The sequence below is a fragment of the Trachinotus anak genome, unplaced genomic scaffold (assembly GCF_046630095.1).
Source record: "Trachinotus anak isolate AG129_WGS33_773 ecotype Australia unplaced genomic scaffold, CSIRO_AGI_Tana_v1 ptg000011l, whole genome shotgun sequence".
Lineage (NCBI taxonomy): Eukaryota > Metazoa > Chordata > Actinopteri > Carangiformes > Carangidae > Trachinotus > Trachinotus anak.
This window is the reverse complement of record NW_027273862.1, coordinates 31,362,974-31,385,202: the sequence shown is the minus strand read 5'-3', so window position 1 is coordinate 31,385,202 and position 22,229 is coordinate 31,362,974. Positions and strand designations below refer to the sequence as shown.

The following is a 22,229-nucleotide window of genomic DNA, read 5'->3' as shown; positions in this document are numbered from 1 at the left end:
ATCTGTATAAACATCTGTATGAATATCTGTATAAACACCTGTGTAAACATCTGTATAAACATCTGTGTAAATGAATAATCTGAGCAGCTGAAACTGAAAATAAGAAATGAAAATAAGAAAAATTAAAAGAAACAATGAAAAAAACATCAGGTCAATAAACGAACAAAAGTACAAAATCATGAACAAAAATAAAGTATAGTGAAATAAATCAGTTAATCAGTTCACCTGTTCATCAATTCATCAGTTTGCTCATTCATCTGTTCACTTGTTCACCTGTTTTCTTAGTTCCACTCAAACAGTTTTAACGGCTCTCTGACCTGCTGTTTACCTGCTGATGACTGATAACAGGTAACGGCTGCTTTCAGCTGATTGGCCCGGGGCGGGAAGAGAACAATGCAGCCGGCAGACAGGTGTGTGTGTGTGTTTGTGAGTGTGTGTTGCAGCCGTCAGTCACTCAGAGATGAAGAGAAGGGGAACAATGTGTTACTGTCGCGAGTTCTGAACTCAAAATCTACAGTTCCATGACACCTGGACCCGGAGGACCCGGAGGACCCGGCTGGTTTCGGTTTTAAAGACCAGCTGAGTAACTGGACCACAGAGTGAGTAACATCCTGAAGAAAAAAGGAAACATGATGAATGTGAATGGAGGTCTGCAGCCCCTGTTCTTCTGGGGGAACAGTCTCACTGAGAGTGTGGTTCAGCTCTGTGGGTTCAGGTCTGAATCAGGTCCGATCTCGCCGTGTGGAAGGGAGAACGTCACGTTAACGACTCGTCAGCTATCAGATCGTTGATGAACCGGTCCTGGCTCGGTCCTGGCTCGGTCCTCAGCAACTACAATGTTGTTAACGCTGAAGAGCGCCAAACTTTTTCTGTTTGTCAGAGGTCTGAGGAACCTGAGGTGACGGACTGAGAGATTTATAGACAAGCGATTGATCTGATTAAAACAAAGGGAATAATTAATTGATCATTAAAGTGATGTCAGACCAGCAGTGCAGCGCCTGTCTGTCCAGGAATTTTCTATCCTGACGTCACAGTGTCACATGAACCCGGAGTGAACGGATCCAGGTGAAAACCCGCTTCTGATCCAGGACGACCCGCGTCCGGATCAGTGAAGCCAGATCAGGAACAGATATCCAGACTTCTCCCACATTCAAAGTGTGAATTGTGCTGAGAAGACAACACGTAGTCAACATGTCTGTTTTTATCATGGGCTTCTGTTTCTGCAAAAAATAAGTCCACAACTTTGTGCTCTGTGTGTGGACAGAACAGTATTGTTTGACTGTGTCCTTGTACATTTTAATGTTAAACACAAAAAGACGACAAATGTTTGAAGTTGAATTGACAAACAGATGTTTTGCTAGGTGAACAGTCCACAGACACACAAATGTTTAAGGACATGTTCAGTCCACACACACAGAGCACATCATGCACATGTGGACATGTTTTTGTCACAAATGGAGCCCTGTATATTTTGCAGTTTTGTAACTGCAGTGTTACTGAAGTCACTGTACTGAGATCAGTGTTGGAGCTGTGTCATTGTTTAAAGTGTATCAGGAGTGTCAGTCCGGCACAGGTAAACAAAGACAGACAGGAAGCAGAGCAGGGAAACAAACCATGAGGTCAAACAGAACAAAACCTGCAGGTTCTCATTTTAGGTCAGAGTCACAGGAACACTTTCATTACAAATGTCAGGAATCTGTTTGTAGTGTAGAGTCAGTTCATGCCGGGGTTCAGTCTGAAACCTCTGATCAGCTGATTGTCAATAAGCTGCCAAGAGTCTTTATTATTGATTATCAGTGAGGAGATCTGACCCAGGAACATGTTGGTAACTCAGATCAGCAGCTGCAGGTTCTGGTCTCTGGTATGAACTGCAGGGTGCTGTGGTTCAGTAGTGTTAGTTTAACGGACAGGTGAGGACAGATGTGTCCTGTGGCTGCAGCAGCTGTTGGTGAGCTCAGGAAGATTCAACAGTGAAAACGGGTTTCACTGAGAACTGAAAGAGTCAATCTGTCGTTTTAGTTTAATGGATGATTTTACAGTTTCATTCAGACCCTTAAACTCAAGACAAGACATGATTCTAAAACATTAACTTTATTAATGCTACACAATGACCAGGTCACATGTAGAACTGCTGTTCTTTTACATTCACATTGACTCATGTGTGAGACTCTTATCCACAGAGACTCACAGTGAGGTTCATCAGTGAAGCTACTTCTGAGAGACTTCAGGAGCTGGTTCCACCATCAGGGAACCACAGACCAGAAAAGTCTGGACTGAGACTAACCTGCTGACCTCCCTGTGGTCATCAGCTGCTGTTGTTATTCAGGTGTTTAAAACTCTTATGCAGTTGCCTGTAAGAGATGACCACATCTGAGGGCATACAAACAAAAATTTAAATGAATCAAACTGGTATGTGGAGGTGAGGGGAGGCTGAGTAAATCAGCTCTATTAAATTAGACTTTATTCATTTGAAATAGTAAAGAAATAGGAAATCAAGCCGTGGATGAATGTTGATATACATACAATAAAATACAAATAAAATACAAATAATATACAAATAAAATTGAACTGAATTGAATTGATATTGTGGCATCAAATTAATAATGTGTAGGAAACACTGATTTTGAGTAAAAATTGTATTTCAAGATATTTGCACTTTTGATTGTACTAATCAAATCTAAGTGTAAGATATTTAAAAACCTTAAAAAGTGGCTGTTTTGATATTTAATGTCTAGATTGGATTTATATTGTAGATATCTGTCGTTCAGATCTGTGATCTACAATTCTTTCTGCGACAAACAACATCACTTTTACTGATCATGCTTCAGATACCCACCATGTTCATATCCAGAATGAATACTCTGGAAACCTCAGATTTCTACAATCCGGTTGTTACTAGTCACAATCTTAATATCACATGTAAAATTAAAAAATGCATTTTTAAATATCCAAAAATACGTTATGACTCGTCAAAATGTCTTTACAGCAGTATTGTACATTTAGGGCCCAGATTTCAAACTAAAAATAGACATCAGTTAGAACAATACTGAAGTGCAACAATATCTCTCCTTACATCTGATCTCAAAACAGTTTTCTGTCTCATCAAGGATCTGATGCTTGTTTGCATTCCTCATGTAATTTACTGCCCTCTTGTGGTGGCAGCAGGATATTGTCTCTGAAGCCACTTAGACTTCCAGCTGTTGTATCAGACACAGTGGAGAAAGGAGACGGTCCATTTTCAGTTGTTTCCTGTAACTGTATCACATGGGTTTCTCCACCTCCCCGCCCCTTTAGGAGACCAGCAGTGGGTCTGAGTCTATTCATCCCAATGGTAGAAGTGAACTGATCACAGAATTATGACCGAGTCTTTCTCCCTGTAGTCACTGAAATAAATATTGGACCAATTTTTCACAAGCCACAGAGCTACCGAATATTCTGACAGTAAAATGTCATTTTCTAGACAGACAGATCAGGAGAAAATTTACTTTATTCAGATCTCGTCTCTCTGTTGGTTAAGGTTTCACTGCTGCAGACGTCTGGTCCACATTTCAGTGGTTAGTGCAGAGTTTGGGGGGGGGGGGGGGGGGGGTATCCAGCATATACCTATTTAATTGTATACATTATTTAATATATTTTATATCATATTTTATTATATTTTATTGCTGTTCATAATCTTTAATTTGTCTCAATGGGGGACTAGCAATGTAAGAATTGAATTTTATGGTGCAAACACCTGTTTTTACTGTGCTTTGACAATTAAAGACTCTTGACAATGAAATGTTAAAATGGCTGTTAGACTGATAGATAGAATAAAATAGATCGATAGGAACCAATAGATAAATAGGAATAGATAGACTGAGACTGTCGACTGTTGACTGTCAGACTAATGCTTTCATTTATCTCTCAGCCCCGACAGCTTATATTTTGGTACGTGCTGTTATAGATCATGATGCTGCTGTGGCTTCCTGTTTACATAGTTGATTGCTTCTGATTGGGTGGTGTTACAGATGTTTAACACTGAGGTCTAAGGGATGACTGAACACACGTAACTGACTGTTAGCTAAACCCCAATCACACACAGTGACTGACCAATCACATGTTGACGGATTTTTCATTTACAGACTGATCTGAGATCTGTTTCTGTGTCAGCAGGATGGATGGTAAAACAGCCCCAGCAGCTGATTGGAGACCATCAACTCCTCAGACCTATTCCTCAGGTGAATCCGAAACAGTGGCAGTGTCAAGGTGAGTCATCAGAGACAGAGGCCCAGTTCAACCTGAATCTTAATCAGATTTTAATCCTTGTTTTTTATGATAAAGTCAAATAAAAAACACATGTACTGTTTTCCCAGGTACACAGCAACATAAAACAAAAACGTAATATATAATTTCATCATCCGTGTTGAAAAAAGTCACATGTGTGTTTGAGGTCATTTACAACTTCTCTTTTGGAAATAAACTCACTGAACTCACAGTTGTAGGTTTGTGACATTTCATCCTCCTGGACTCAGAGTGGTGCTGCTCTTCTCTGGACTGTGGTTTGGGAACCTGCATTGATGCAAACTCTGTGTTGGAGGTTTTATAGGTCCCTCCCACTGAAGGGTCATTGGTTTGGATTGGCTCTTATTTTGGAGGAGTGAGGAGTAGGGGTGGGTGTAGTGGCTGGACTGGACTGTGACAAATACAGGACTTAATACTTTTCTGTCTGCACAGTGACTTTTGAAAGGAGCAGTAGAAACACCATAGCCCACTCAAGGGCAGCTGTGCAGCTTTCTGCCATTTCACAACATCTTCATTAGCAAATGCAGGTGTCATGAAACTGTAGATTTTGAGTTCAGATTTTTCTGGGTCAAGCCTAGTTGACCCTGAGATTTGACAGATGAACGTATAGACAGGTGAGATACAGTGATGAGACCTTCAGGATACTGATGATATTGATACTGCTGGTGTCCAGGTCCAGTCCTCTGGATAGAGCAGGCTTCCTGTCCTTCAGTACCATGTCCTGGATGACTCCTGTGATGTGGTCCATGTCCAGGAAACAGCTGGACTTCAGCTCGCTCAGCCTGTCTCCTCTAGACGGAGCCGATGTCAACGGAGACAGGTGGGACAATTATAATTACGATAACAATAATCATATTTTATTGTGTGTGTTCAGGCTTTAGAGGTTGTAGAAATAGGAGGTGTGTGTGTTAATGTGTGTGTGTGTATTCAGGCTTCAGAAGCTCTGGGAACAGGAAGTGTGTGCGGTTGGTCAACAAAAAGCATCTCTGACCCGAGTGCTGCTTCGCTTCCAGAAAGACCGACTGCTGTTGGTCCTCTTCATCACCGTCCTCCTCATGTTGGCTCTGTTTGTCGGCTCAGTGAGTCTGTCCTCAGGTCTCTGTGTCACAGTGTGACATAATGTCTCTGTGTCCTCTCAGGTCTGTCTAATGTCTGTGTCCTCTCAGATCTGTCTAATATCTGTGTGTCCTCTCAGGTCTGTCTAATATCTCTGTGTCCTCTCTGGTCTGTCTAATATCTCTGTGTCCTCTCTGGTCTGTCTAATATCTCTGTGTCCTCTCTGTGTCCTCTCAGGTCTCTCTAATGTCTCTGTGTCCTCTCAGGTCTGTCTAATGTCTGTGTCCTCTCAGGTCTGTCTAATATCTCTGTGTCCTCTCAGGCCTCTCTAATGTCTCTGTGTCCTCTCAGGTCTGTCTAATGTCTGTGTCCTCTCAGGTCTGTCTAATATCTCTGTGTTGTCTCAGGTCTGTCTAATGTCTCTGTGTCCTCTCAGGTCTGTCTAATGTCTCTGTGTCCTCTCAGGTCTGTATAATGTCTCTGTCCTTTCAGGTCTGTCTAATATCTTTTTCCTCTCAGGTCTGTATAATGTCTCTGTGTCCTCTCTGTGTTTCCTGTCAGGGCGTCCTGGTCCACGAGATCCTCAGCTATGTCCTCCACCCAGAGATGTCCTCAGTGTTGGGGGGCGTGGCTCTGTGTCTGGTTCTGGTCTCTGTTGAGCTCTTCAGGGTCGGCTGCCTCACTCTGAGCTGGGCCATGAACCTGAGGACGGGGATCAGGCTGAAGGCAGGTTTCTGTATGCTGGGCTTCAACAAGATCGTCTCTCTGAGGACACACAGCGGAGTCTCTGTGGGACAGGTTCACAAAAAACAATAGAAACAAAATTTTCACATCTGAATGACATGATGGAGTCACCCCCACAAATATGATGCAAGTGGACAGTGACAAAGTACAACTTTATTCTGAAACTATTATGTCTATCTTTCTGTGTAACAACTGCCTGTCTGTCTGTCAGATGGTGAACATCCTGACCAGCGACAGTTACCGTCTCTTTGACGCCGTCCTGTTGGGTCCTCTAGTCCTACCGTTCCCTCTCCTGCTCATAATCTGCTCTGTCTACTCCTGCTACATCCTCGACTACACCGCCCTCATCGGCTTCTTCATCTTCCTCATCTTCATCCTACTGCAGGTCTCAGGACACACTGCTCACACAGGTTACAGTCAGGATGTGCGTAGTTTAGATTATCTTAGCATACAAATTGGAAGCAGGTGTTTATATCAACTAAGCTCCTCTGACCTGTTTGAGACTCTTATTTTGAAAGTCAATTGATGTGTTGGAGATGGTATGTGTGTCTGTCAGTGTGTGTGTTTCTGTGTGGCAGTAAAAACTGCTTAAGCTTTTGTACAACAGAACCTCCAGTAAGGTCCACTTACCTGGTGAACACTCTGCTTTAAGTCACAGCACACCTTGCCTGATTAAACCGCATGTTTTCATGTGTAATCTTAATATTTTATCATTTGTCTGGGTTTTCTCAAAGTTGCAGGACTTTGTTGCAGTTATGCACCTATATTTTTATGCAAGAGGCATAAGAAGTATGACGCATTATGATAAAGGTGTGATACACAATCTGTGTTTCGTGTGTGTGTGTGTCAGTTTGTGTTTGCCAGGCTCATTAATGTGTACCAGCAGAAAGCATCAGCTGTCACAGACAGACGAGTCCGAACCATGAATGAGATCCTCACCTGCATCAAACTCATCAAGATGTACGTGTGGGAGGAGTCCTTTGAAAAGAAGATCACAGGTATGTTATTCATCACGGCAGGAGTCCTGGTCCTGGACTGGAACTCTGAGTGACACTAAGTCAGTAAAACCATCCTGTCTGTTCTCAGACTGAGAGCTGACACGTTTGGTGACAGGTTTATTAACACTGAGTGACTGAGATGAAGAAGAGAGTACATAATCGGGACAATCGGTGTGTGTGTGTGTGTGTGTGTGTGTGTGTGTGTGTGTGTGTGTGTGTGTGTCAGAGGTCAGGGCCACAGAGAGGAGGATTTTGGAGATGGCTGCTGTCATCCAGAACTTCAGTGTGACCATCAGCCCCCTTGTCCCCATCATCGCCGCCAGCTGCACCTTCATTATTCACACCTGGGTGGGTTTACCTCTGAGCACCAGCACAGTGAGTACAAACAGCTGATCCACCTACACACACCTGTGTCTCCTCCCTGAAGAGACGGTGTTTACCAGAGTCTGATTGTTAATGTTTGAGGGGAAAGTGTCACAAAATGAAACGTAAATAAAACTCAGTTTATTTGTTGATTTGAGCGATGATGAGATCAAATCAGGCCTGGGTGGATTGAACTGACTGTGGAGCTTTTTCTTCATCAGGCTTTTCCTGTTGTCACCATCTTCAACTGCATGAGGTTTATTCTGTCCATGTTGCCCACGGCTGTCAAGTTCCTGGCTGAAGCCGCTGTCTCTGTGCATCGTCTGAAGGTAACTGATCTCTGACCGAACCCGACCACACTGGATTTGTTCCTGAGGTGACGTCAGTGAATGTTCAGCTTGTATGTGTGCGTGCTTGGTCCCCTAATAACCTCTTCATGGAGATTCATTTCCTCTTTTCTGTTGGAAGTGTAACAAACACTTAAATTTATGTTAAACACATAAAGTTTGTGCTGAGTAAATCAGGTGTGTGTGTGTGTGTGTGTGTGTGTGTGTGTGTGTGTGTGTGTGTTTTTGCTGCAGAGGTTACTGCTGATAGAGAATCCGAAGTCGTACATCATGCAGAAGACAGACCACGGGTCAGCAGCCGTCATCATGGACAAGGCCACACTGTCCTGGACTAAACCACTCCACCCACCCAACACAGAGGACAGGGATGACCTGGTGAACAACACAAGACACACTGTGATGCCCAGACTGAGGAACATCTCCTTCACCCTCAACAAGGTGACACTGCTGAGTGTTGTGAGTGCAGTAAAGCTGTGAACGATTGTGGATCACAAAGGGTTGAACTGACCTGAGGATGTGTGCAGCTAGTTCTGATGTGGGTCTGTACTGTTTCATCAAGTCTCCAGTCCCTGCTCAGCTCATGTCAGGACGGCCCATCTCAGCTGGATGTCGAGCTGATTCTGTCAGGCAGTGCTGTGATTATAAAATTGTGACAATATTGATAATGATAACAACTTTTACATCAAGCATAGTGCACTCACATTCAGATCATTGTGTCACAGGATGTGTTTTATATTAATGTGGAAAGATGTGATGCTCCGGTGAAATCTGATCTGGTCTGACAGTCAGAGCTGGATTTTGTCCAGTAAGGTCGGGGACTCTCTGACCTGGAGACGAGTGGTTTCACTGGACACAGATGTTAACAGCTGGTTGACATCATGCTCTTCTGGATGAGTGTGGACCAGTGCTGTGTGTTAATGATGATGCATGTCTGCTGCAGGGCAAACTGCTGGGTGTGTGTGGGAATGTTGGCAGTGGGAAGACGTCGCTGATCTGTAGTCTGTTGGAACAGGTGAGTCATCTGATGCTACATCATGTTCATGTGAACACAGATTCCAGGTACAGACCTCAGCTGGTACATACAAGACCTCGGCAGGTACAGAACTCAGCAGTTACAGACCAGACCTCAGAAGTTACAGATCAGACCTCAGCAGGTACAGATCTCAGCATGTACAGATCAGACCTCAGCAGGTACAGATCTCAGCAGTTAAAGACCAGACCTCAGCAGGTACAGATCTCAGCATGTACTGATCAGACCTCAGCAGGTACAGATCTCAGCAGTTACAGACCTCAGCAGGTACAGACATCAGCAGTTACAGACCAGATCTCAGCAGGTACAGACCTCAGCAGTTACAGACCAGACCTCAGAAGGTACAGACCTCAGCAGTTACAGATCTCAGCAGTTACAGATCTCAGATACGGATCTGTAACTCAGTAGTTAAAGACCAGACCTCAGAAGGTACAGACCTCAGCAGTTACAGATCTCAGCAGTTACAGACCAGATCTCAGCAGTTACAGACCTGAGCAGGTAAAGACCACAGCAGGTACAGACCTCAGCAGGTACAGATCTCAGCAGGTACAGATTGTGTTGTTGTCTTATGTATCAGATGCACCTGCAGCAGGGATCAGTCTCAGTCGACGGATCAATCGCCTACGGCTCCCAGCAGGCCTGGATCTTCTATGGGACTGTCCAGGACAACATCCTGATGGGGGAACCTTTGGACCGCTCCAGGTAAGACATAAAATGAAGATGAATTGTCCTTCTGGTGTAAAGGGAGGAGTGAATGTGTGCAGTGATGTGTGTTGATGCTCTGCAGGTACAACAGAGTCCTGAGCAGCTGTAACCTGGAGGCCGACCTCCACATCCTGCCTCTCGGTGATCAGACTGTGGTGAGAAACTGACTCTGTGAGGACACACTCTGACTGTCCCGTTACAGCAGTTTATGACTCTATCATGATATAGTAAGATATTATTGTAGTGTAGGAGTAATGTTCAGCATCAACTGAAGATTAACACGACACAAACATTAGCATCAGAGAAGGTTTAGTCTCTGTGTCCACAGTCTCTCAGCTCCTGTAGAATCTGCCTGAGGTGGTGCAGTCTGTAACTCTGTGTTTTCAGTTAGGAGAGCAGGGAGTGAATCTGTCGGGGGGGCAGAAACAGAGGATCAGTCTGGCCAGAGCTGTGTACTCCAACAAAGACATCTACCTGCTGGACGACCCACTGTCTGCTGTGGACGCCCACGTAGGGAAACACATCTTTGAAGAGTGTATCAAGAAGGACCTGCAGGGGAAATCTGTAATACTGGTCACACACCAGCTGCAGGTTGGTTCATATACATTATCTCAAGGCACTTTACAGGGTCAGGTTGAGACCTGACTTTGTTATAGAGAAAAACCCAACAGTTCCCACAAAGAGCAGCACTTGGTGACAAGGGGGGGAAAAACTCCACCTGCAACAGAACCGGGCTTAGGGTGGGCGGCCGTCTGCCTCAACTGGTGGGGGGAGGAGAGGGGGTGGGGGTGGGGGAGGTGACCAGGAACAGCTGTGTAGGTAATGGTGTTGCCAATAATAATGATAGATAACAGTGGTAAATAGTAATGATGAGTAGTGGTATATCTGGATCCTGCTGCTCCGGAAACAGAGATACCTGCAGAATGAGTTCTTGTGTACGAGTCATGAACAATCTCACGTCAGAATTAAACATACAGAAAAACTCATGAAAATATCATCATCATCATCACCGTCATCACTATCATGAATCTGTCTCTGTCTCTTTGTGTCCATCAGTACATGGAGTTCTGTGATGAGGTCCTGGTCCTGAAGGATGGTTCGGTCCTGGAAACAGGAAGTCACCTGGACCTGATGAAGGTGGACGGACATTACGCTGAGCTCATCACTAAATACCTGAGGGAGCTGACCACAGTAAGACATGGTTCAGTCAGTCACAGTTGCTGCTGCTCTGGGTTTGGTTGCATACCTGGTACTGTGGAAAATCTTTGTTCAGGTGTTGATGAACCTCGTTTAGATATAAACGTGTGGACGTGTGTTGTTTGTTTCTGTGACAATCCAGCTGCTGAAGAACTTGTCAGTAAACCTCCACTTAGACTGGATCTGTGTGTCAGTGTCCGTGGTGATTTTAATCTCCTCAGATCAGCTCATCAGATGGTCTGTTGTAATGTCAGCTACAGTGAGGTACTGCTATTTTCAGCCTCACTTCTTAATTTATATCTGTTTATAGTCAGTCAGACGTCTCATCACCAACAGCTGAATCAGCTGTGATCAGCTGTAAGCGGCTGTGATCAGCCGTGATCTGCTGTGATTTGCTGTGATTGGCTGTGATCGGTTGTGATCAGTTATGATCAACTGTGTCTGCAGTGTACCATGATGTCTCTGTTTCACTGTGACACTGAAGGAAACTTAAAAACAGGAGAATTCTGAATGAGGTTCTGCAGCCTCTGTTTCTCTGGAGCTTTATGTCTGAGTGCAGCTTTAGAGGACACTTTGAAATAAGGTTTTATGTAAAACACAGAACATGTCTCAGTGTATTTATTTAGTTTCTTGTTTCCAGCCTCAGGTGGAAGTGAAGAAGGAGAAGGTGGAGCTGAGTGGCCACACGGACAGAGCCATCGTTAATCCAGGTACATGAGACGGAGACAGGTGGACACTGTTCAAACAGATGCCCCTCTGCCTTCTGTCTGTGTCAGTTACTGCAGGTGATGTGATGATAATAGTTTGTAGTCTCATGGTTGTAATATGTGGAATCAATGAATAAGCAATGAATATGACCATGTGTCGTCTTCTTCACAGCGTTCGACATGTCAGACAAGAACACAGACGCTTCTTCATCTGACTGCAAACGTAAGTTCATGTCCATGAATCAGTGACCCTCGACTGTAAGTGTTTCTATGACGACAACACTCATCACGTTACAGGACAAACCATCAGGTTTTATTCAGCTCTGGTTGATTTCTGCTGCTGTGAAGATATTTGTTGTCTCTGATGTGACTAAGCACAGATCGAGTCCAGGCCCTGATTTGTTTGTTGTGATTGATTTTCACACAAACAGCTGTTTTCTATCAGGAACATCTGGAAAACCTTAAACGCATCAAACTAACACACACAGGCTCAACATGTTGTTGCTGTTCACCTGTAATAAAGGACAGGTGAAACACAGCAGGTCACATGGTCACCTCTCTTTTGAACAGAAATCAACTTTTTATTCTCTTCAGTCATTCTTGCTTTTAATGTTAAGCTTCCATCAATCAAACTCCACACGTCTTGGGTGCTTTTCACATTAAAAGCCTTCCTGTAAAGGGAAGGCTGCAGGACTTGTGAAGGTTCTGAAGGAAATGTTTCATTCATGGTAACATGGTTACCATGAAGCCCTGTGGAATTTCAGCCACATGGTTCCTCAGGGGCCACTGTCTCATATAAAACTTTACTGTTCTCAAAGTTCTCAACTTAATGATAATGAACTTAATGATTATTGTGTTGCACAGATTTGTCAAAGTCACGAGAACCAGTTTAATGTCTGAGAAGCTCATTACAGTCTGTTCTCCATGAAGCTGCTGATCAGCTGATCGATCAGGAGAACAACACACATGGTCTGGTCACCTGGAGAACGTTCCAACAGTACAACAAGGCAGCTGGAGGTCAGCACACACACACACACACACACACACACAAGCACTTCATGTTCACACAAACACACTGTGTTAACCTGCAGCCTTCAAAATGAAAGCATTTTATGAAACTTGTTTCTCGTATCTTCTTACAGGATTCTGCGTGAGCTTCTTCATCCTCCTCACCTTCATCGTCCTGATCACTAATGCAGCTTTGAGCTACTGGTGGCTTAGCTACTGGCTGTCCCAAGGACACGGGGTCAGACACACCCACACACACTGTTTTTATTCTTATTATTAAATCCTATTTAAATGTAAAGAATATAAACTTCAGGAAACTGTTTTCTTAGAATTTATAACCAATCATTTGTTTAACTGATCAGATTAATAAATAATGGTCATAATTATTGCTTGTATCAGGGATGAGTGAGTGTGGTGTTCGTGAGGCTGTTTTTACTATAAAGGTGAGAGTTTAAATTTTGTGTGAAGGAGCACAACTGATTGATTGTTGTGTCGTTCTTCAGACCACCAATGTGACGTCCTCAGAGCGAGGAAACGTCTCCGTCAACCCTGACCTTCCCTTCTACCAGCTGATGTTCGCTCTGATTGTAGTCTTCCTGTTGAGCGTCTGCATGGTCAAATGTTTCTGCTACATCAAGGTCACATTTCATGCCTCCACCAGGCTGCACAACAGCCTGCTGAGGAAGGTGAGACCTCACTGATCCAACAGGTGAACCATCATCATCATCATCACGAAGGCTCAGGAGTGTTAGATAGGAAGAGACAGAGGCTGAGCACTGAGCTTTGAACCAAAGAGACAAAAAGGTTGTTGACTTGTTAAACACAAAACGCTGCACTCTATCAGGTGTTTACCTGTGTATCAGGTGCTAACCTGTGGAGCAGGTGTTTCACCTGGTGTGTGAGGTTAAGGTTAAACCTTGTTCCGTGTGGTGACTGATATTCTGTAAAACCAGGTTCAGGGTAAGACTGAGATCAGGCTTCAGTCTCTCACCATCTTACTCATGTTGTTGTCACACTGTTGAAGTTGTTGTGCAACTGTAATTCTGCTCAGCTGATCAGTTGGTGTCTCCCTCAGATCTTGGTGAGCCCGATGATTTTCTTTGACAATACCCCGACCGGACGCATCCTCAACTGTTTCTCCAGGTACCAGGATGAGATGGACTCTTTAGTCCCTCACCATCTGAACGCCCTGCTCATCTTCTGTCTGATCGCCGTCTGCGTCTGCATCATCAACTCCATAATCTTCCCCATCATGCTGCTGCCGGTGCTCGTCCTCATTGCGCTCTTCGCTCTCCTTGTGTGGTGAGTCCTCAGCTGGTCCTAATGAGGCCCAGGTCTCTGAGAGACCTGAACCCAGAAATGTGGAGTTGGGGTTGGACAGTCAATCAAATCTGAGTCTCAGTAACTTTAACCTTCATCATTTGTCTCTGGATACAGTTATAAATAAAGGTTGAGTTCAGATCTCTGATCAGCTGAAGTCCTACAGTTTTTAGAGGCAGCTACTATCATTAACATTAATGAAGCTAATTAATGTCGACCAGCTGCAGCTCCAAGCTGTACATGAGCTAAAATATTGATTATTGATTGATATTGATTGTTGTGACACAGTGAAATAACAGCTGGAACAAACTACTTGATCCAGATCCTGGAGCTCCTGATCCAGAACTATGAGCTTCCACATATTGATCTAATGAACTACAAAAATACAGTTCACTGGATGTAGAGATATTACAGAGTGAGTCAGTTCAGTTTTTGGTAGAGTCCAGTCAGCAGCTCATTAACCAAGATTAATTCATTCCAGTTGATATAATCTACCACTACTGACATCACCTGCATGTTTTCTACATTCTGACTTGAACATCTGTGTGAACCTCTGCAGGATGTTCCTGAGAAACATCTGTGAGTTAAAGAAGATGGAGAACATCAGTCGCTCTCCCTGCATTTCTCTGTGTACCTCCATTGCTCAGGGCCTCAGCACCATCCATGCCTACAACAAGACGCACAAGTACACACAGCTGTAAGAACATCTGCTTCAACATCTGTCTGGATGTCTGTCTAAACACCTATTTCAGCATCTGTCTGAACAGCTGTCTGAACGTCTGTCTGAACATCTGCTAACATCTGTCTGAACGTATGTCTGAATGCTGTCTGAACATCTGTCTGAATGTCTGTCTGAACATCTGTTTGAACGTCTATTTCAGCACCTGTCTGAACATCTGTCTGAACATCTGCCAACATCTGTCTGAATGTATGTCTGAACGCTGTCTGAACATCTGTCTTTGAACATCTGTTTGAACATCTGTCTGAATGATGTCTGAACAGCTGTCTGAAGATCTATCGGAATGATGTCTGAACATCTGTCTTAACACCTGTCTGAATACTGTCTGAACGTCTATTTCGACACCTTTCTGAATGTCTGTCTGAACATCTATTTCAGCATCTGCTAACATATGTCTGAACGCTGTCTGAACATCTTACTGAATGTCTATCTGAACATCTGTCTAAATGTCTATTTCAGCACCTGTTTGAACATCTGTCGGAACATCTGTCTGAACATCTGCTAAGATCTGTCTGAATGTATATCTGAACTCTGTCTGAATGTCTATTTCAGCACCTTTTTGAAGATCTGTCTGAACATTTGCCTGAACAGCTGTCTGAACAACTGTGTGAATGCTGTCCGAACATCTGTTTGAATGATGTCTGAACATCTGTCTAATATCTGTCTGAATGTTTGTCTGAACATCTGTCTTAACATCTGTTTGAACGCTGTCTGAACACTGTCTGAATGTCTATCTGAATGTCTGTCTGAACATCTATCTTAACATCTGTCTGAACGTCTGAACATCTGTCTAACATCTGTCTGAACATCTGGTCGTGATGCAGGTTTAAGAGCCTCTCTGACATCAATGCCAGAACCTCTGTCTGAACACTTTCTGAACATGTCTGAACATTTTTCTGAATGCTGTTTGAACATCTGTCAAACATCTGTCTGGAAGCCTGTCTGAACACTGTCTGCATGTCTATCTGAATGTCTGTCTGAACATTCAATTCAATTCAATTTTATTTGTATAGCGCCAAATCATAATATACATTATCTCAAGGCACTTTACAGGGTAAGGTCAAGACCTTACTTTGTTACAGAATAAACCCAACAGTTCCCACAAAGAGCAAGCGCTTGGCGACATCTATCTTAACATCTGTCTGAACATCTGGTCCTGTTGCAGGTTTAAGAGCCTCTCTGACATCAATGCCAACCACTTCTTACTATTTAACTATGCCATGCGTTGGCTGTGTTTCCTGGTGGACTCTCTGTGTGCCGTCATGACGCTGCCAGTCACTCTGCTGGTCATTTTCAGCTCTAACGATGTCCGCAGCCCTCCCATGAAAGCCCTTGCTCTGTGTTACATTATCCAGGTAAAACTCAAGTGCCAAAATTCTGACACACATCAGGACAATCCTCCATCAGACTGAATATAAATCTGGAAATGAAATATGATATAAACAATATATAGATATAAACACAACAAAACCTACATGTAAGCAGCTTTACTACAGTCATGTGATTCAGCTGAAGGACAAATAGTCTGTGACCCATATAAGGTAAAGTGTCTCATATGCATTTGTTGTGTTTCCAGCTGACGAGTAACTGTCAGTACATGATCCAGTCCCTGATGGAGGTGGAGGCCAGGTTCATCTCTGTGGAGCGGCTGCTCCAGTATATCATGGTCAGTGTGTGTGTGTGTGTGTGTGTGTATGTGTTTGTGTCAGTGTTATCATCACTGTCACTGTCTGACTCTGAATAAGTCATTAGTCAGACTGGGAGTCCTGCTGGTCTGGCCTCTCATGTTAGTCACTGTCACTGTTGGTTGTGATTCAGGGTTGTGAGTTGGAGGGCTCAGGTCAGCTGCAGATGGATCAGGTCTCAGAGGACTGGCCTCAACATGGAGCCATCACCTTCCAGGACTATAAAATGAGGTACAGACCAAACTCACCTGTTGCCCTTAACGGGCTGCAGCTCCACATCAGAGCCGGGGAGAAGCTGGGCATCGTGGGAAAGAATGGCTCCGGTAAGAACATGACTGCAGCCGTCATCTGTATTAAACACTGAGGTTATGGAGAAAATCACACCACAGGGTACACCTTCCTCAAGAGTCATTATCCAGGAATCAGTTATCATGGTGGCAACAGGCTGAGCAAGGTAGTCCAGACGTCCTTCTCTGTCCCCCTTGTTCCATCTGGAGGATCTCAAGGTTTTTACAGGACAGGTGGTTTGTGTAATCTACCAGAGTGCCCAGGTCAGATACTGGTCGATATCACCTGGTCAGGACAACAACTGACAGATAATAGCTGACGACGTGTAGCTGTCAGGATGGTGCAGAGCTGGTTAGAATGGGATCACTGATGTGCCTCATGTAAACATGGAGTTATATTAACCTGGTCGGCACAGTGCAGGTGTGGTCAGGTGTTGACAGATGTTAACAGGTGTTAATAAGTGTGGTCAGGTGTTGTCAGGTGTTCACAGGTGTTTATAGGTGTGGTCAGGTGTTGACAGATGTTAACAGGTGTTGATAGGTGTGGTCAGGTTCCGACCTCCTGCCCTGATGATGAAAAGCTGCAGACTGAATGGGTCCTTGTTGTCCAGGTAAGTCGTCTCTGGCTGTGGCTCTGTTGCGACTGGTTGAACCAGCTGCAGGGAGCATCCTGATAGATGGTGTGGACATCACGACCATCGGCCTGTCTGACCTGCGCAGAAAACTCTCCATCATCCCCCAGGACCCTGTGCTATTCACTGGGACTGTCAGGTAAGGTAACCCCGCTGCCTCCTGTCCTGTGAAACATCGTCAGTTCACTACATTTAGACCAGAACTGCTCTTACCTGTTTGACCCATCATGCTTTGGGGGCTGAAAAAACTGCAGATGTTATCGGACAGGTGTTTGAGTGTTTGTACTCATGTTCAGGTACAACCTGGACCCTTTCAGTACCTACAGTGATGAAGAGGTCTGGGCAGCACTGGAGAAGACCTACATGAAGGACGCAGTACGTGTGTGTTGTCAATATCTGTTATAGTTTGAGTGATGATCGTGCTCTGGTGTTTCTCAACTGTGATGTTCTGTCAGATCTGCAGCCTGGAGGGGAACCTGCAGGCCGAGCTGACGGACAACGGAGGAACGTTCTCTGTGGGACAGAGACAGCTGATGTGTCTGAGCAGAGCTCTGCTGCGAAGCTCTAAGGTCTGTCTGTTCACCTGTTCACCTGTTTACCTGTTCGCCTGTTCACTTGTGTGCCTGTTCACCTGTTCACCTGTTTACCTGTTCACCTGTTCACTTGTGTGCCTGTTCACCTGTTCACCTGTGTGTCTGTTTACCTGTTTACCCATTCACCTGTTCACTTGAGTGTCTGTTCACCTGTTCACCTGTTCACCTGTTCACCTGTTCACCTGTTTATCTATTCACCTGTTCATCTGTGTCTTTTTACCTGTTCACCTGTTCACTTGAGTGTCTGTTTACCTGTTCACCTGTTCACCTGTTCACCTGTTTATCTGTTCACTCCGTAAAGCCAGAACATCCTATTATTCATCATTGATAGAAGTAAAAAAGAACAATCCCAGGTTTCTGTTCAGCACTGTAGCCAGGCTGACAGACAGCCACAGCTCTGTTGACCCATCTATACCTTTAGCCCTCAGCTGTAATGACTTTATGAGCTTCTTTACAGATAAAATTGTCTCTGTTAGAGGAAAAAATTCACCATCTCCTCCCCACAGCTGGCTCAGATGTACTGTCCAGGTCAGCAGCCTCAGAGTCCACTGTAACTGGTTTATATTTTGACTGTTTCTCTCCTGTACATCTCTCTGAGCTCGTTTCAACAGTTTCGTCATCTAAACCATCGACTTGTCTTCTTGACCCCGTTCCAACAAGGTTGTTCAAAGAAGTTTTTCCTTTAATCGACACCTCTATATTAAGTCTGATTAACTTATCTTTATCAACTGGTTATGTACCGCAGGCTTTTAAAGTTGCAGTAATTAAACCTCTACTTAAAAAGCCTACTCTTGATCCTGATGTTTTAGCCAATTATAGACCTATATCCAACCTCCCCTTTATTTCCAAAATCCTTGAGAAGGTTGTTGCAAACCAGTTATGTGATTATTTGCACAGGAATGGTTTGTTTGAAGATTTTCAGTCAGGTTTTAGAGTCCATCATAGCACAGAAACAGCTCTGGTTAAGGTTACCAATGATCTCCTCATAGCTTCAGACAATGGACTTGTCTCTGTACTTGTCCTACTAGATCTTAGTGCTGCATTTGACACCATCGATCATAAGATTTTATTACAGAGACTAGAACATATGGTCAGCATCAAAGGAACCACACTAAGCCGGTTTAAGTCATATCTGTCAGACTCCAGTTTGTTCATGTTAATAATGACTCTTCTATCATCACTAAAGTCAGTCATGGAGTTCCACAAGGTTCGGTGCTAGGACCAATACTCTTCAGTCTATATATGCTCCCTCTAGGAAACATTATTAGGAGGCACCAGATGAATTTCCATTGTTACGCAGATGACACCCAGCTGTACTTATCCATGAAGCCAGGTGAGACTAACCAGGTAGCCAAGCTTCAGGTCTGTCTTAAGGACATAAAAATCTGGATGACCAGTAATTTCTTACTCTTAAATTCAGACAAAACTGAAGTTATTGTAATTGGCCCAAAACACCTCAGAGATACACTATGTGATAATATACTGACTCTGGATGACATCACCTTGGCCTCCAGTGCTACAGTCAGAAACCTTGGTGTCATTTTTGACCAGGACTTGTCCTTTACTTCACATATAAAGCAAGTCTCTAGGACAGCCTTCTTCCACCTGCGCAATATTGCAAAAATCAGACCCATTCTATGTCTAAAGGATGCTGAAAAGCTAGTTCATGCATTTGTTACCTCAAGACTGGACTACTGTAACTCTTTATTGTCAGGATGTCCCAAAAATTCAGTAAAAAGCCTCCAATTGATCCAGAATGCGGCAGCACGAGTACTGACAGGAACTAGGAAACGGGATCACATCTCTCCTGTGTTAGCTTCTCTGCATTGGCTCCCTGTAAAATCCAGGATAGAATTTAAAATCCTCCTCCTCACCTACAAAGCCATTAATGGTCAGGCACCATCGTACCTTGGAGAGCTTATAGTTCCCTATTTTCCCAATAGGATACTTCGCTCTCTAAATGCAGGTCAACTTGTGGTTCCCAGAGTTTGTAAGAGTAGAATGGGGGGCAGAGCCTTCAGCTATCAGGCTCCTCTCCTGTGGAACCAGCTCCCAGTGTGGGTTTGGGAGGCAGACACCCTCTCTACCTTTAAGATCAGGCTTAAAACTGTCTTGTTTAGTAAAGCTTATAGTTAGGGCTGGCTCGGGTATGTCCTGACCCATCCCTTAGTTATGCTGCTATAGAGCTAGACTGCTGGGGGATTCCCATGATTCACTGGGCGCTCTCTCTCTATTTCTGTCTCTCTCCCCCTCTCTCTCTCGATAACTTCATGCCATTAACTTTGTATTTTTTCTCTCCCGTAGTTTGTGCTTCTCCTCTCTCTCCCTCTCTCTGTCCTCATTCTGCAGGTCTCTCTGCCTCGGGAGCAGCAGGATCCAGATCCACCACTACTCATCTTTACTATTAACCACTGTTATCTGTCATTATTATTGATAACACCATTACCGACACAGCTGTTCCCGGTCTCTCTCTCTCTCTCCTCTCCCCTCTCCTCCCCCTCCCCCTCTTTCTATCTTCTCCTAAACCCAACCGGTCGAGGCAGACGGCCGCCCTCAAGTGCCTTGAGATAATGTATATTATGATTTGGCGCTATACAAATAAAATTGAAAATTGAATTGAATTGAATTGTGTGACTGTTTACCTGTTCACCTGTTTACCTCTTCACCTGTTCATCTGTGTGACTGTTTACCTGTTCACCTGTTTCCCTTTTTACCTGTTCACCTGTACGACTGTTCCTGACTGTGTCGGTCCATCCTCAAGTCTGTCTCCTCCTGTCCATCAGATCATCCTGTTGGATGAGGCCATGGCGTCTGTTGATCCAGAGACAGATGCTCTGATCCAAATCACCATCAGAGAGGCCTTTCAGCACTGCACCGTGCTCACCATTGCTCACCGCATCCACACAGTCCTGCAGGCAGACCGCATCCTGGTCCTGAACCACGGAGAGGTAACCAATGCATAGTCCAGTGTTCCTGAGTCCAGTCCAGTGTTCCTGTGTCCAGTTCAGTCTAGTTCAGTCTAGTCCAGTACCACTGAACAGTCTCTGGTCAGTCGTCAGCAGGTCTCTTTAGCACTGACTCTGGACCTCATTCAGACCTGAGACCAGAAACACTCCTGCTCCTCCTGCTGTGATTTTCAGGGTCATGATGGAAGCTCTGTAAAAGCCACAATGTGAACTGTGATCCAGGTCCCTGTGTGTACTCTGTCGTTGTCCTGCAGGTCATAGAGTTTGATCATCCAGACGTGTTGAAACAAAGACCCGACTCACTGTTCTCTGCCCTGCTGACAGCTGCCAACACTGTGATGTCCTGAAGTCCTCAAACACACCACAGTGTGATCAGCAACACAAACAGAAGTGTGATGACTGACTGCAGTTTTCAGCTCAGACCGTCTTTGGTTAAAGTTTATAAATTATTGTTTAGATTTTAAACAATTGAATTTTATTTATTGTTTTCACTCTAACATTTATAATAAAATCAGCTGGTTTTGTTTGTCTGTGTCTGTCAGGTTGTGTTACATGACTTATGTGTTCCTGGGTTCTTCATGTCACAGACTGAGAGCTGTGTGTTACCCTGAGCCAACTCTCTGGACCTGGTCCTGCGGACAGGGTTCTGATAGAATCTGAGTGGAGGTGAACTGGAGGCAGGTCATCCAGAAGTCCAGAGTCCTGCTCAGAGGTCGTGACATGTTAACAGCACAGTGACCTAGTGGAATGTGACCAAGAACATTTACTGAACATCAGACTTTAAACACTCAATGAAAGTCGACAGTGATTCAAACATTCAGATATACACATCAAACTTTACTGCCCTGCACACGGTCACATGACATAAACAGGTCACAGTGACCAGTTAACGAAAAGGGTCATCAGTGGTGTCAGAGTTAATGTGTGTGAGGCTGGGGTCATGACAGGGTCATCCTGGGTTCACATGTTTGTTATGTTGAGGTCAGAGGGGTCAGCTAACCCGGGGATATTGGGAGGTTTAAAAGAAGGGTCAGAAGAGAAGAGACATATGAAACAAAGTCAGGGGGTCTGTAGTAGACCAGGTCTTTTCCTCCAGGAGAACTGGAGTGTGAACTGGTGTGTGAAGTTCAGACACTGATGAAGTGTGAACACAACATGAAGTTTAAACTGCAGCAGCTGCAACAGTCAAAAAAGTTGTATGTTTTCTTTTGGTAGCAGGACTTTTGAGTGCTGCATCTATCTGAACACTAACAGGATCTGGTTCAGTTCATTTCTGAGACATGTAATTGTATTTTTTGGATAATGATCTTGATAAGATATTTTAATATTTCTTTGAATATTTAACTCGTATTTGTTGAATATTCTAATAATTACCTGACTGATATTTTACAAATATTTGTCAGATATTTTTCTGATATTATTCAGGTTTGTTTCTATTAACATACTAATTTATCTTATTAACCTTTGTTGGATATTTTAATAAAATCTATTACATTTCCTCAGAGAGTTTATTAATGCCACTCAAATACTTTATGTCTGCTTGACAAATAGTATTGTCATGTGAAAAGCCT

The 22,229-nt window shown here is 44.0% G+C and overlaps 1 protein-coding gene across 5 annotated transcripts; it reads left to right on the top strand.

The window, feature by feature from the left end:
- The first annotated feature begins 241 nt into the window (after positions 1–241).
- On the top strand, positions 242–21,184 carry LOC139628344 (ATP-binding cassette sub-family C member 12-like). Of its 5 annotated transcripts, none has more exons than XM_071489967.1 (30): positions 242–599; positions 4,153–4,245; positions 4,955–5,101; positions 5,213–5,360; positions 5,899–6,063; positions 6,293–6,466; positions 6,932–7,079; positions 7,306–7,454; positions 7,664–7,771; positions 8,024–8,227; positions 8,730–8,801; positions 9,397–9,521; positions 9,607–9,679; positions 9,912–10,115; positions 10,581–10,715; positions 11,362–11,431; positions 11,601–11,651; positions 12,359–12,445; positions 12,571–12,674; positions 12,940–13,122; positions 13,512–13,738; positions 14,316–14,453; positions 15,661–15,850; positions 16,072–16,161; positions 16,314–16,503; positions 17,079–17,238; positions 17,396–17,474; positions 17,555–17,668; positions 20,476–20,640; positions 20,913–21,184. In XM_071489967.1, the coding sequence occupies exons 2-30, from the start codon at positions 4,154–4,156 to the stop codon at positions 21,003–21,005; spliced, it is 3,885 nt and encodes a 1,294-aa protein (XP_071346068.1). In that variant the 5' UTR covers positions 242–599; position 4,153; the 3' UTR covers positions 21,006–21,184. The 5 variants fall into 5 exon arrangements, with proteins under 5 accessions (XP_071346068.1, XP_071346067.1, XP_071346064.1 ...); XM_071489966.1 differs by having other exon boundaries at positions 5,899–6,135; positions 7,306–7,427; XM_071489963.1 differs by having other exon boundaries at positions 4,150–4,245; positions 5,899–6,135.
- The last annotated feature ends 1,045 nt before the right edge of the window (positions 21,185–22,229 follow it).

Coding starts and splice junctions, on each gene's coding strand:
- LOC139628344 (XM_071489963.1), top strand. CDS start 4,154: ATGGATGGTAAAACAGCCCCAGCAGCTGATTGGAGACCATCAACTCCT. Junction 7,772..8,023: donor TCTCTGTGCATCGTCTGAAG/GTAACTGATCTC, acceptor TTTTTGCTGCAG/AGGTTACTGCTGATAGAGAA. Junction 13,739..14,315: donor CTCTTCGCTCTCCTTGTGTG/GTGAGTCCTCAG, acceptor GAACCTCTGCAG/GATGTTCCTGAGAAACATCT.